This window comes from Microtus oregoni, unplaced genomic scaffold, assembly GCF_018167655.1.
Source record: "Microtus oregoni isolate MIOR12 unplaced genomic scaffold, Mior012 000036F_ref0000092, whole genome shotgun sequence".
Taxonomy (NCBI): domain Eukaryota; kingdom Metazoa; phylum Chordata; class Mammalia; order Rodentia; family Cricetidae; genus Microtus; species Microtus oregoni.
The window spans coordinates 24,509,556-24,523,818 of record NW_024543095.1 but is presented as its reverse complement, the minus strand read 5'-3'; the positions used below and the strand labels follow the sequence as shown (position 1 = coordinate 24,523,818).

Here is a 14,263-nt window from a genome sequence, read left to right as displayed (position 1 = left end):
GACAGGCATAATGACAAGTGCTTGTAATCCCAGTCCTGGGGAGGTAGAGACAGGAAGACAGTCCCTGGGGCTCCCTCTGATTAGTGGCACTGGAACCAATGAGAGACCCCGTCTCAGAAAAAGCACATGGTTCCTGAGGATGTTGCTAGAGATTGTCCTCCAACCTGCACACACACGAACACATACACACACACACACATACATGAACATATAAAAATATTGAGTGAATAAATGAAAGTTTTCTTTTTTCTTTCAGGTTGCATCTATGACAATGACTAGCACTTGGGTCTGTTCATTCTGCTGTGACCAACATGAGTTTTAATTGGAATGTTCTTGGGTATCATAGGGGGAAAAATGAATGTACAAAAAGAAATTTCAATCTCTTTATAAAAGTTTGAAAATTTAAGCTCGGAAAATGAACTCTTTACTATGTCAGAAGATTGGCAGTGAGATATAAGAATTTATCTCCTTTCTTTGTTTTCATTTTTTTTGTGTGTGTGTGCAGAGGAAGGTCTTACTTTGCAGTTCGGGTCATCTTCTGGCCTCAGCCTCTCTAGTGGCTTGAGCCCACATCTGGCTTAAGGATCCCATTTACTTCAGTTATGCTTATGAAGGCACTATTTTTTTTTAGACAACCATTAGGGACTCTTCCCCTACCCTATCCCTTTTTAAAGATATAAAGAAAAAAGAAAGACATCCCAGAGGAAGAAGAAAGAAGACTGTATAAAAGGGATTCTTATTTTTAATCCCATAAGAGAACAACCTAATGATTGTGCTGCCCTTATAGTCCTTGTTCAAATTACCTACCCAGAAGAGGTGAAGCTAGCTTCTCTAGTTTCTGAATGGCAATGGAGCAGCGATACATTAGTCTCGAAGTGTTCCCTCTTTGTTCCCTGTGAAGTCAAGTCAGCCATTCACTCAGCATGCTTTATACTCTGTATGCACATCTCAGATTACCCTGTACAAGAGTCTAAAGGAAGTCTTAGTGTGGGTTCAGGCACACATGGTTGAATCCCAGACTCTGTTTAGATACCATTGTTAACTAGAGAAATAGAGGGAGACAGTTGTGAACACTGTGAGATAGAACCATGATGCTCACTCTCCTTTTATGGTAGCTCCTTACTGTGAGGCCTCTATGAGAGGTTTTGTGTTTTGTGGTCAACTGCTTCTGAAGGACCTAGTGATGTTTACACCCACTTTACTAGAAAGTTGTTCAGCGGAAGGAACACAAGGCAATAAATCCCAGTGGTTGGCCTGGGGCACCCCATTGAAACGCATCCCTCACCACCTCCTCAGGACTGTAAAGCACCAGCTTTTGAATGCTAAGGACATGAAGCACCGAACCAAAACCACAATGCTCAACATCCAAGAAGATAACAGATTAGAGAATTTTTTTTTAATTGGTAAATCCTAATGCTGACTCTCTTCTTGATCATGATGCTACCTTGGCAATATTCATTACCCTCCAGTGTCCTTATAACATAGGATTCAACTACGTTTATCTCAACATTTTCCACTACCAATTTTTTCAACCTTTTATGGTTTCCCCATCTCAGACACACACTTCAGAAGGTTTTTTCTTTTTTCTTTTAAATCATTGATTAAATACTGATTAATATATTGTATATGTAAATTGCAAAGATCCAATGGAATTTCTGAAAAGTGACCCTCCCCCATTGAATTTTTTAAAAGTCAAGAATTGTATGGGATAGAGAGATAACTCAGTTGGTAAAATGCTTGTATGGCAAGTGCAAAGATTGAATTCAATCAACACATCCCAGATGACAATCATGTGTGGTGACCAGTACTTGCAATCCCAGTGCCAGGGAGGCAGAGATCGGAGGACCCCTGGGGTTCACTGGTAAGCCTGTGTATCCTGAGTGGTGAGTTCCACACCAAAGAGAGACTCTGGTCCCAGGAGATGGACAGCAATCTGGATGCTACCCATATATGCCCGCACATGCATAGGAACATGCACACGCAGACTGAAAAATCTGTAAAGTAGCTGCAGGTCTTCAGAAGGTTAGATTCGGGGTTTCTATTAAGTGTTTTGAAATGTTAGAAATGTCAGCTTCTACAGCTCAGTTTATAGGCTGCAGGGCTCTGAGTCTCCTGGGTGGAAAATGACTCCTCTCAGCTAGCCTTTGATTGGAAGTTCCTTGGTGGCATTAGTCAGCATGCTTCCTTGAGATGAACTTCTTTTGTCACGAGATACAAATTTCATGGCTCAAAAGGAACTGTGTGTTAACTTTGGGATCAAATATAGGTTAAATGCTGACTGTATTTCCAGTAATTTTCTGTGATTAAGAGTTGCACGGATTCAGTGTAAACATAAGGCTTTAAAAATCCCAAATTAGATCAAGAGACTATTTCAACTTTGGTTTATATTCAAAGAAATGGACGGATACCTGTGAGAGACTTATGTAATAATTATTTAATGTATATTTGAAGTGTTAATTTTAATATACTAAATGTGATTTTGTTATCGATTGTGTGTGGAATTTTGTCATGTGAGAAGAGTGGCCAATAAAATAAATACCTTTCCAGCAAGTGACCGGCCTCCCACTTCTGTACTCATCAAGGTCATCAGCTTTCCTCTCCCTTGACGTGGTTCTGTCTACAGAAGAGCCCTATCTTCACCATCCTCCCTGTGTCTTGTTCAGCCTCCTATTCCCAGCCACGCTCCCTGCTGCCTCTTGATACATTGTTTCCTATTTTGTCTTAGTAATAGGTAACTAAGTACAATTCTCTCCAACTCCCTGCAACATAAACTTAACCCATGTTCAGAAAACTAAGAGAACAAGACATCATGACCTGAATTCAAAGCCATAACTAAGCGTCCCTTTCCTCCTAACTGCCCTCTGAGCTGCTTCCAATATAAACCATTCATGCCCTTTATTCCCCTTCTACCTCTTCTTCTCTTTCTTATCTCCCCCCTGCTCCTTCTCTTTCCTTCCTCTGTCACATCTCCTCTCTCCTCCCTTCTTTCCCCACTTCCTTTCCACCTTTAACTTCGATGTGAGTAGTTTTCCCTGTATATTTAAAATACATTAGAATATTCCTTAGCTGTAAGAAAACCCGCAATTTTAACTTGAACCCAAATACTTCACCTACAACCCATTTCAACATTCCCTTTCTCATTCCCTTGTCTTTAAATGATGAACTGCAGGCACCAGCTGTTACCACATGCCTCAGATTCTTCTAGTTATTCTGAATTGGATGACCCAAAGGCTCCCAATACTGTGTTTGGGAGAACATCGCGAGGCTTGTATGAAGATCAGGATCCCTACAGGTTGTCCTAACCAGTGACTGAGAATAACAGGGGTGGAAGGCACATACTGACTCTTCACAAAGCAAATCCAGTTGAGGCCTCTGCAACAACCTTGCTAACCCCTCCACAGAGTCCCAACCATCCTACCTCCTGCCTTTACTAGAGCAGGTGTGCCCTGCTGTTACCAGGCTCCTCACCTTCCTGGCTGGCTCTCTCACACAAACCTGTTCCTTCCTGTCCACTGAAAGAAAACTCCTGCATTTTCAGCTCACCTTGGTGTCAGGTTTCCAGGGAAGCCAGACTTCTCTGCAACACCTTCGTAGAAATACCCAGGTGTCTCTCCTGTCCTCGGTGATTCTAAACTCTGCCACGTTGACAATGAAGATGAACTACTACAAGGCTCTTTGGGGACATCATATAGGAACAGCTTTAAAGTGATGGTAGCAGCAGCAAGGTTGGAGCCATCTGGAGACTGAGCACAGTAAAGCTGAAAGATTAGTAAAACCTGTACCTGTTAGGGCAGTGGTGGCGGTGGTGCCTGCCTTTAATTCCAGCACACAGGAGGCAGAGGCAGAGTTCAAGGCCAGCCTAATCTACAGAGTGTGTCTCAGGGCAGCCAGGGCTACACAGGGGAAACTCTGTCTTGAAAATACAAAACCAACCAACCATACAAACAGAACTGTTTCTGAACCCTGGAATAAACTGAATCAGAATTTGGGGGAGTAATTTTGAGAAACATTTTTAAGTAACCCTAAATATAAGTTTGAAGCTACTTTTGAGCATTCCTCCCCCTCCCCCGTTCATCCTTTGTCATGTTCTCAAGATCCACTCAGTCTCCAGACGGCTCCAACCTGGCTGCTGCTCCATCACTTTAAAGCTGTTCCTATGTGATGTCCCCAAAGAGCCTCGTAGGAGTTCATCTTCATTGTCAACGTGGCAGAGTTTAGAATCACCGAGGACAGGAGAGACACCTGGGTATTTCTACGAGGGTGTTGCAGAGAAGTTTATCCGAGGAGGAAACACATTCTGAATGTGGGCAACACTCTCCCTGAAACCTCGGATAGAATAAAAAGGAGAAAACAAGCTGAGCACTCATCTCTCTCTGCTCCCTACCACAGACACACTGAGACTTGACACTCCACCCTCCCGCTGCCACACCTTTGCCACATGAAGGGTGTTCACTGTCTTATGTTCTATTGCTATGGAGAGACACCATGGTCACAGTCACTTTTAAAAGGGAAAACTTTTAGTTGGGGCTGGTTTACAAGTTCCGAGGTTTAGTCATGGTGGGAAGTGTGGCAGTATGCAGGCAGACATGGTGCTGAAGAGGTAGCTGAGAGTTCTACATCTGGATTGGCAGACAGCAGAGAGAAAGCTCACCCTCATTGGCAAACTTCCTTCAACAAGGTCACAAGTCCTAATAGTGCCATTCCCTATGAGCCTAAGGGGGGCATTTTCATCCGAACCACCACATTCTACACCCTGAAACCCACAGGCTTGGTCATATCATAATACAAAAATGCATTCAGTCCAACTTCAAAAGTCCCCATACTGCACAGGAGTCTCAACAATGTTTATAAGTCCAAAGTCATCTAAGTCTCTTCCAAGACGCATGCAATCTCTTAACTTTAAACCCTTGTAAAATCAAAAGGCAGATCACATACTTCCATATAATAACAGAGACTATACATTACCATTCCAAAGGGATGTAAAGGAAGCACAGTGAAGAAATGCTAGACCAAACAAGACCAAAAACCAGCTGGGCGAACTCCAAACCCTGCATCTCCATGCAGGTAGGCGGATCTCTGAGTTTGAAGCTAGGCTTCTCTACAGAGCAAGTTCCAGGACAGCCAAGTTTAGACAGTGAAGGCAACCATCAAAAACAGAATTAGTGAAAATGTCTTTGAACATGGGGAACATGTTCCAGCCCCTGCAAGCAGCAAAACTTAGAAGCTTTGACTACATGTCAATCTGCTCTTCAGATCTCCAACTCCTTCCTTCTCTGTTGACTACAGCACACCTTTCTCTCTTGAGCTGGATCTACTCCCTGGTAGCAGCTTTCCTTGACAGGTATCCCATAACCTGGCATCTCCAACATTTTGGAGTCTCCAGGACAATCCAGGCTTTACCTTAACAGCTTCATGCAATGGTTTCTCAAGGCCTCCATGAAGGGACATCCCTGACACACATCTGGTCTCAGCAGCTTTCCTTGGTCACGGCAGGATATTCTACAACCCCTATCTTCTGTCTTTAACTCTAAAGACAGAACCATGTAGTCAAAACTTCTAAGTTTTGCTGCTTGCAGGGGCTGGAACATGTTCCCCATGTTCAAAGACATTTTCACTAATTCTGTTTTTGATGGTTGCCTTCACTGCCTAAACTTGGCTGTCCTGGAACTTGCTCTGTAGAGAAGCCTAGCTTCAAACTCAGAGATCCGCCTACCTCTGCCTCGTGAGTGCTGGCATTAAAGGTGTGTGACATCACACTGGACCCTAAACTTTTCTTTAATTTCCTTTCACAAGTTGGAAGTTTAGCTGGGTGGTGTCTTACCCCAAGGATACCACTCCTTTTATTCCATTTAGCACCAGGCTTTTCTTTTAATATGCTTATCTCCTTGAATGCAGAATTTAGTTCCATTACAGTTCATGGTTCCCCTTTTCTCCCCAAGCTGTATATTTTGTATTTTTCTTTGCTCAGCTTGCTTCTTTTCATTATAGATCTGCTTAAGACTGGACACTAATAACCACATAATAGTCAAGAGTAAGCTGTTTTGACATTTTCTCTGCCAATGCTGTTAATCCAAAAGCATCTTCAATATGGCCTGAGGCAGAATTTTTGTACAAAGGCAGAAAACAGTCACATGCTTCACAAAAACATCACTGAAACAAACTCTAGACCACTTCCTAATATTCTTTCCCTCTGAAACCTCTTGAGTCAGGCCATCACAATCTACATTGTTCTCAGCACCACCGACTTCTCTGCTCCTACTAGTGTGTCCCATTAGTTCCCACTTAAAGCATTCAACTGCTTTCCTAATCCAAAGTCCCAAAGTCCACATTCTGCCAAGGATCATAGGTCTATCAAAACTTCTGATACCAACTTCTGTATTAGTTAATATTCTATTTCTGTGAAGAGACACACTATGACAATGGTAGCTCTTATAAAGGAAAACATTTAATTGAGGCTGGCTTACAGGTACAGAGGTTTAATCCATTATTATCATGGTGGGAAACACTGTGTCATGCAGGCAGACATGGTGCTGGAGAAGTAGCTGAGAGTTTTGGGTCCTCTGCAAGAGCAGCAATCTCTCAGCCCCAAAATTATTTTTAAAGACTATCAGAATGTGTTTGGTATACACTTTAAGCTCAAAATCATATTCTTCCATTGTTTTCTTGAAAAATCCTGTTCTCTAGCATTCTGACTCACTTTTTGTGGATCTATCAACAAATAATTGTTGTATTCTATGAAAAACAATGGTACTTATGATAAGAAGATGGCAACTTGATATTCAGCTTTTGGTCTGGGCATGGTAGAGAGCAGTGTAGACTGTGGCAAATTATACCATATAAGTTCTGGGCACAGGAGTAAGTTGCTAATTGTGGTAGATGTTTTTTATTCAGGTCTCCGAGATGCCCCTTCCTAACCTTCTAGCTACTGTGTCCTTTGAGCCTAACCTTTATCAGTTCCCTCCAGAGGATCACTTGACTTCTAGCTTCTAGTCCATGTGACCCATGGGGAATAGCAGCAGTCTGTCAGAGATACCAAGAGTGAGGATTCTTCAGAATCTCTCTGGAGGAGTTCACACAGCTGGTTGTGTCCTTCTTCCCTGAAGTTCCAGCTCACTCAGACAGACCTTTCCATAGGATACTGGCTATCTGATTCCATTGTTTCTCCTTCAGCTGGTTCCTTCGGGATTGCAGACACACCCAGTAAGTGTCAATCAAAGGAAATCCCTCTTTATTTTGTAGTTTCTACATGCTGTCTATCCACCTTTAAACAAGCCTTTATTGTGTCCTCAGACTACTCAGTTTGAGTAACTATTTGTTTTGCACTTAATAACTTAATGACTCACTTATAATGGCTTATGAGGCCCATGTCACAATGTTTTTTTCCCCAGAATCTAGATAGAAAGCTAGTTTCCCTGTTTCTTAATTATGCAAGATGCAATTAAAGAATATTTTAATATGAGCATTAAAAAATTATGGTATCTAGAATGATGCCTTGGTGGTTACAAGCACTTACTGTTCTTGCAAAGGGCCCAACTTCACTTTCCAGCACCCACATGGCATGATTTACAACTGCCTTTAATTCTCACTCCAAGGGACTCAACACCCTCTTCTGTCCTCTTTGTATCTGGACTCACATCACACATCTACACATATGACTAAAAACAAGAAAATCAATTTTCAATGTAAAATTGGTGTTTTCACATTCTTCAAAGTTTCGAACATTGCAAACACCATGGCTTGAAACTAAATAGAATTCACACATCTGTAACCCAAGCACTCAGAGCTGGGATCTCTGTGAGTTTAAGGCCAGCTTGGTCTACAGAGCGAGCTCCAGTACAGCCAGGGACACAACAGAGAAATATTGTCTCAGAAAAAAATTCTAAAATATAACTGGTTTGAGACATGTCCAACTGAGCATAGTAGTCAGTAGCTAAAGGTCAGTTTCTTAACAAAGAAGATCAAAGAAATACCCTCTATGACATAAGTATGAACTCATTCAACTCAGTTCCTTGAAAAGGGTATTTGAGGGGAAGTAGAAAAAGACAAGATCTCCTGAGTAAATTGAGAGCATGGGTACCATGGGAGAGGGTTGAAGGGGAGGGGAGAAGAAGGAAGGGGAGCAAAGAAAAATATATAGCTCAATAAAATCAATAAAAAAAGAAAAGGGTATTTGAGATATTGTAATATTTTTCAAAAACTTTCTAAACCGGGCAGTGGTGGCACACACCTTTAATCCCAGCACTCAGGAGGCAGAGGCAGGCGGATCTTTGTGAGTTTGAGGCCAAACTGCTCTACAAGAGCTAGTTCCAGGACAGGCTCCAAAGCCACACAGAGACACTCTGTCTCAAAAAACAGAAACACAAAAAACAAAAAAAACTTTCTGATAAGTTGGTGAGTTATATTTAGACATGTAAGCCACATCTTCCTTTTTAACTCAATGATCTTAATACATCTGTAATCAAATGTGAGGCATTACCCTATTATATCTCTAAGAGCACTTCCTAAAGCACTTCCTAAAGTCAAGATAGAATTCAGTCATAATACTTCAGTTAGTACAATGTGCTTGCTGAGCTTCACCCTAAGTGGGAGAAGCTATGTTAAGTGAAGCACTGAAATCCTGTTGCCTCCCACATACCTCAAGGGACCAGCGTTTTCTCATTTTTAATATGTAAAGATCTCAAGGAGATGTACTAAGCTACGGTGGTTACCTAAGCTTCAAGATATAAATAAATACGCAATGCTAGAAAACCAGACCACAAAGTAATAATAGACACATAAAGCTTGTTATATATTCATTTAGAAGAGATACAAAATAAAAAAAATCTCTTCTATTTGGAAAAGTAGACATTATGAAGGAGTCTTGGGGTGCACTGGCTGTTTTTCTTGTTGTTGTCAAAAATATCTAACAAAAGTAAATTTAGGAAGGAAAGAGTTATTTGGAGTTGCTGTGGGGTAGTCACCGGAGAAGACAGATCTGATATGAGTTTAAGCCAATGGAAAGTCTTTATTAGACAGCCAAAGACTACACTGGGCACTGGGGATAGCAGCATAGCCTTGACCCTCTCTCAGGGTGAGCTCTGAAGCACAGAAACCGTGTTCTGAGTTGACATACTTCATTTAACAAGAACAGTTATCCTGAAATGGAACTATAGAAGCCAAAAGGCAAGGTTGGTACATTTAGAGACTTTCCCAGAACTATGGACTTTGATGGATTTGGTCTTTGTTTTCATTCCAGCAGGTGGTACTGTCTGTGTGCTGAGTTTTATGGCCTGAATGGTATTTCCATCAAGCTAAGGTCTGGGGCCCTGTTACAGACACACGGTTTGAAGGTATAATCCACCACGGAAGGAAAGACATGGCAGCAGGGCCGTGAAGCAGTTAGTCATTCAGATTTGACCTGTGATCAAGAAGAAGAAAGAGATGAATTTTATTCTCTCTAAAAATTTCCCCTGCCAAACTAAATAGCCTATTATTTTTAAATCCAGCCTTGCTCGAGTTCTGAGGAAATGCAAATAATTAAGTCAAATTCATCACTAGAGTATAAAATTAGTGGCCCTTAGTTCTGGAATAATAAATAATAAATGGATCTTGGTCTCATTCCTGATAGAGTCCTGGTCAACAACTGTGAACAAGATACAGAAAAAGATATGGATGCAGGTGCTCAGCTCACTTCCTCTCTTTTAGTCAGTGTGAGACCCCAGTCTATGGGTGATGCCAAATTTAGTGTTGGTCATCCCACCCAATATAGCCACTCCCTGGCATATATAAGGATTCTAGATCCTGCTGAGTTGATGATCAATGGCAGGCAATAAATCAATATCCTAGTTTAAGCTTGTACTGGCTGGTTTTGTGTCAACTTGACAGAAGCTAGAGTCATCAGAGAGGAAGGAGCCTCAGTTGAGAAAATGCTATCATGAGATCCAGCTGTAAGGCATTTTCTCAATTAGTGATCAGTGGAAGAGGGCCCAGTCCGTGGTGGGTGGTGCCATCCCTGAGCTTCTGGTCCTGGATTCTTTAAGAAAGCAGGCTGAGCAAGTCAGGGGAAGTGAGCCAGTAAACAGCACCTTTCTATGACCTTAGCAACAGCTCCTATCCCCAGGATCCTGCCCTATTTGAGTTCCTGTCCTGACTTCCTTCAATAATGAACAGTGATATATGGAAATATAAGACAAATAAACCCTTTTTTCCCAACTTGCTTTTTTGGTTATGGTGGGGTTTTTTGGTTTTGTTTTTGTTCTTTATTATTATTTTTTTTATTTTTCCATTCAAAAATTTACACTTCCTCCCCTCCTCCCATTTCCCTCCCGCTTCCCCACTCCCCATCCTCCCTCCCCCTCCCTGGTCATTGTGTTTCATTGCAGTGCAGCAATAGAAACCCTAACTAAGACAAAAGCTTTCATGACAAAGCACTATAGACACTGCGTATCATACATACCATACATATTTCTCATGGTTCTGAACACAGGAAGTTCATTATCAGGGTACTACGGTTGAGTTTCAGAGACCCTCTATTCCTGGTGATACACTGTAAACTTCTGTGCCCATGTTTAGCTGAAGGTCTCTCTCTCTCTCTTTCTCTCTCTTTCTTTCTTTCTTTCTTTCTTTGAGTGTCTTAGTTTGGGTTTTTATTGCAGTGAAGAGACATCATGGCCGTGGCAACTCTTATAAAGAAAACATTTAACTGGGGAGGTTTGCTCACAGTTTCAGAAGTTCAGTCCATTATCATCTTGACAGGAGGCATGGTGGCTGGAGCTGAGAGTGCAGGAAACACGAAGTCAACTGACAGTCACACTGAGGGAAGCTTGAAGAAAGGCGAGCTCAAAGCTCGCCCCACAGTGATACACTTCCTCCAACAAGGCCATACCTACTTCTACATACCACATTTTAATAGTGCCACTCCCTTTGGGGACCATTTTGTCACCACACTGAGACAGGGTTTTTCTGTGTAGCTTTGGAGGCTGTCATCTATGTAGACCAGGCTGACTTTGAATTCACAGAGCTCTGCCAGCCTCTGCCTCCTGAGTGCTGTGATTGATTAAAGGAATGAACCACCCCACCTAGCTCCCATTCCCAAAATTTTAGCTCCTGGAGGCAGAGGCAACAGGCCTCAGGAATTCAAGGCCATCCTTAGCCAAGTAGGAAATTTGAGTCTGACTTGGGCTATGAGATCTTATCTTTAAAAAAAAAAAAAGCCCACAAAACTTAAAACAACAAAAATAATAATAGGTCATGTATGACACAAGAAAGGGGACCATGAGAGAAGAAGAAGGATCTTAAGTGGGAGGAGGAAGATAGATGGATATATTTAAGATGCTCTTGTTGGGACTCCTTTTCGGTCTCATATGGTGCCTTCCGTTCTTGAGTTCTCTTTCCCTGAGCTTCACTTTTTTCTTGTTTTTTTTTTTTTTTTTTCTGGAGACTTCATTGATGGAATTTATCCTAGGCTTCCCCTACCCATAGGAAAATTCTATACACTATTGCTTGTCTGTTACTGCTTAGCGTTATATTTTTTTCTTTATATTTCATGAAACCTGAAGTTGATCAGACAGCTAATGCTTCCCTCAAAAATAGATGAGACATCAAGTGTGGTGGTTTGAATGAGAATGCACACACACACACACACACACACACACACACACGCACGCACGCACACACACACGTGAGAGACAGAAAGAAAGAGAAAGAGAGTGCATGCTATGAATAACAAGTCCAAGAATCCAGGAGTTTCTCAGTCCCACGAGGCTGGGTTTCTCAGCTGGTCTTCTGAACATACTGGAATCCCGAAGAAACAGACGCCAATGTCAGTGAAGAAACGAATGTGCTGGCAAGGCAAGGGCAAGCAGGCGAACAAAAACACCCCACTTCATTCTTCCATTGTGCTTCCAGCAGAAGGTGTAACCCCAAATTAAAGGCTGTGCCTTCCCATCTCAAGGTCTGGATTAAATGCGTGTGTCATTCAGCCTCAAGATCAGATTAATTCCTTTAAGTTTTCCAAATTTGCAGAATACAGGTTTTCGAAGTATGACCTGATGATTCTTTAGATTTCCTCCGTGTCCATTGTTATGCCCTCCTTTTCATTTCAGATTTTGTTAATTTGGATATTTTCTCTTTGCCTTTAGGTTAGTTTATATAAAGGTTTGTCTATTTTGTTGATTTTTCTCTAAGAACCAACTCTTTGTCTCCTTGATTCTTTGTATTTTTTTTCCCCTATTTGTTGATTTCAGCTCTCAATTTGATTATTTCCTGTTGCCTAGTCCTCCTGGGTTTGTTTATTTTTGTTCTAGAGCTTTCAGATGTTCTGTTAATTCACTAGTGTAGGATTTTCCCAGTTTCTTTATGTGGGCACTTAGTGCTATGAACTTTCCTCTTAACACTGCTTTCATTGTGTCATAGGCTTAAGTGTGAAGTGTGGTCACTTTTGCTGAATTTTAGGAAGTCTTTAGTTCCTTTCTTATTTCTTCCTTGATCCACTGGTGATTCAGTTGAGCACTGTTCAGTTTCCATGAGTTTGTGGGCTTTCAACAATTAGTGCTGTTGTTAAATTCTAACTTTAAGTCATGATGATCCGATAAGACACAGGGGGTTGTTCAAATTTTTTTTTTTCTGTGTCTGTTGAGATTTGTTTTGTTGTCGGGTATGTGGTCAGTTTTAGAGAAGGGTCCATGAGGTGCTGAGAAGAGGGTATATTTTTTTGTGTGTATGGGTGAAATGTTTTATAGATGTCTGTTATGCGCATTTGAATCATTACATTTGTTAGTTCCTTTATCTCTCTGTTAAGTTTCTGTCTGGCAGACCTGTCCAATGGTGAGAGTGGGGTGTTGAAGTCTCCCAATATTACTAGGTGGGTTTTGGTGTGTAATTTTTTTAAGCTTTAGTAATGTTTCTTTTACAAATATGGGTGCTCTTATATTTGGGGAATAGATGTTCAGTATTGAGACTTCATCTTGATGGGGTTTTTCGGTGTTGTATATGAAATAACCATCTTCATCTCTTTCGACTAATATTAGTTTGAAGTCTATTTTGTTAGATATTAGGATAGCTACACCAGCTTGTTTCTTAGGTCCATTTGATTGGAAAATCTTCCCAACCCTTTACCCTGAGGTAATGCCTGTCTTATGAAATTAAGGTATGTTTCATGTATGCAGCAGAAGGATGGATTCTGTTTTTGTTTCTGATCTGTTAGCCTGTGTCTTTTTATAGCAGCATTATTAGTAATAGCCAGAGCCTGGAAACAGCCTAGATGCCCCTCAACTTAAGAATATAAGGGAAAATGCGGTACATTTACACAATGGAGTACTGCTCACCGTTTAAAAAAAAAAAATGACATCTTGAAATTTGCAGGTAAATAGACAGAATTAGAAAAAAAAACCATACTGAGCGAGGTAACCCAGACCCAGAAAGACTAATATAGTATGCACTTACTCATAAGCAGATATTAGACATAAAACAAAGAATGACCAGCCTACAGTTCACAACCCCAGAGAACCTAGACAATAAAGAAGACCCTAAGAGAGAGCCACCTAGGAAGGAGAAAAAGACCAGATCTCCTGAGCAATTTTAGAGCATGGGGGGGGGGGGCAGGAGGAAAGGTGGAAGGGGAAAGGGGAAGAAGAAAGGGGATTGGAAAAAAATGTACAGCTCAATAAAACAATAAAAAAATACACTAAAAAAAAAAGATCAGGATCAAAGGCATACTGTCTTCTTGCCTCAAGATCCAGATTGCAAGTGTGTCCTTTATTTCTAGATTATAGTTCGTTTCATATATAGTCAAGGTGACAACCAAAAACACCATCGGTTTCTTTTCTTTAAAAAAAAACATTTAAGTATTGTGAGTTCTCTAGTCACTTGTATACAAGTACTTTATCAAATATATGATTAAAAATACAAGGCCAGCTGGACTGTGACCGAAAAAGCATGGGATAAAACCGGACTCTCTGAACATGGCGAACAATGAGGGCTGATGAGACACCAAGGACAATGGCACGGGGTTTTGATCCTACTTAATGTGCTGGCTTTGTGGGAGCCTAGCCAGTTTGGATGTTCATCTTCCTAGATATGGACGGAGGGGGGAGGACCTAGGACTTACCACAGGCAGGGAACCCGGACTGCTCTTTGGACTGGAGAGGGAGGGGGAGAGGAGTGGGGGGGAGGGAGAGAAGGGTGGGAGGAGGGGGAGGGAAATGGGGGGGCTGGGAGGAGGTGGAAACTTGTTTTTTGTTTACGTTTTTTTTTCTTCTTTTCTCAATAAAAAAAACTTTTAAAA

At 41.4% G+C, this 14,263-nt stretch overlaps 1 protein-coding gene across 2 annotated transcripts in view; it reads left to right on the top strand.

Annotated features, from left to right (window-relative positions):
- Nucleotides 1-431, top strand: part of Fyb1 (FYN binding protein 1) — a 72,802-nt gene extending 72,371 nt beyond the window's left edge. For both annotated transcript variants that reach the window (XM_041631087.1, XM_041631086.1), the window contains one exon: nucleotides 257-431. In XM_041631087.1, coding sequence (XP_041487021.1) covers nucleotides 257-279 — 23 coding nt within the window. In that variant the 3' untranslated portion in view covers nucleotides 280-431. The remainder of the gene's footprint in view (nucleotides 1-256) is intronic.
- Nucleotides 432-14,263: the final 13,832 nt, after the last annotated feature.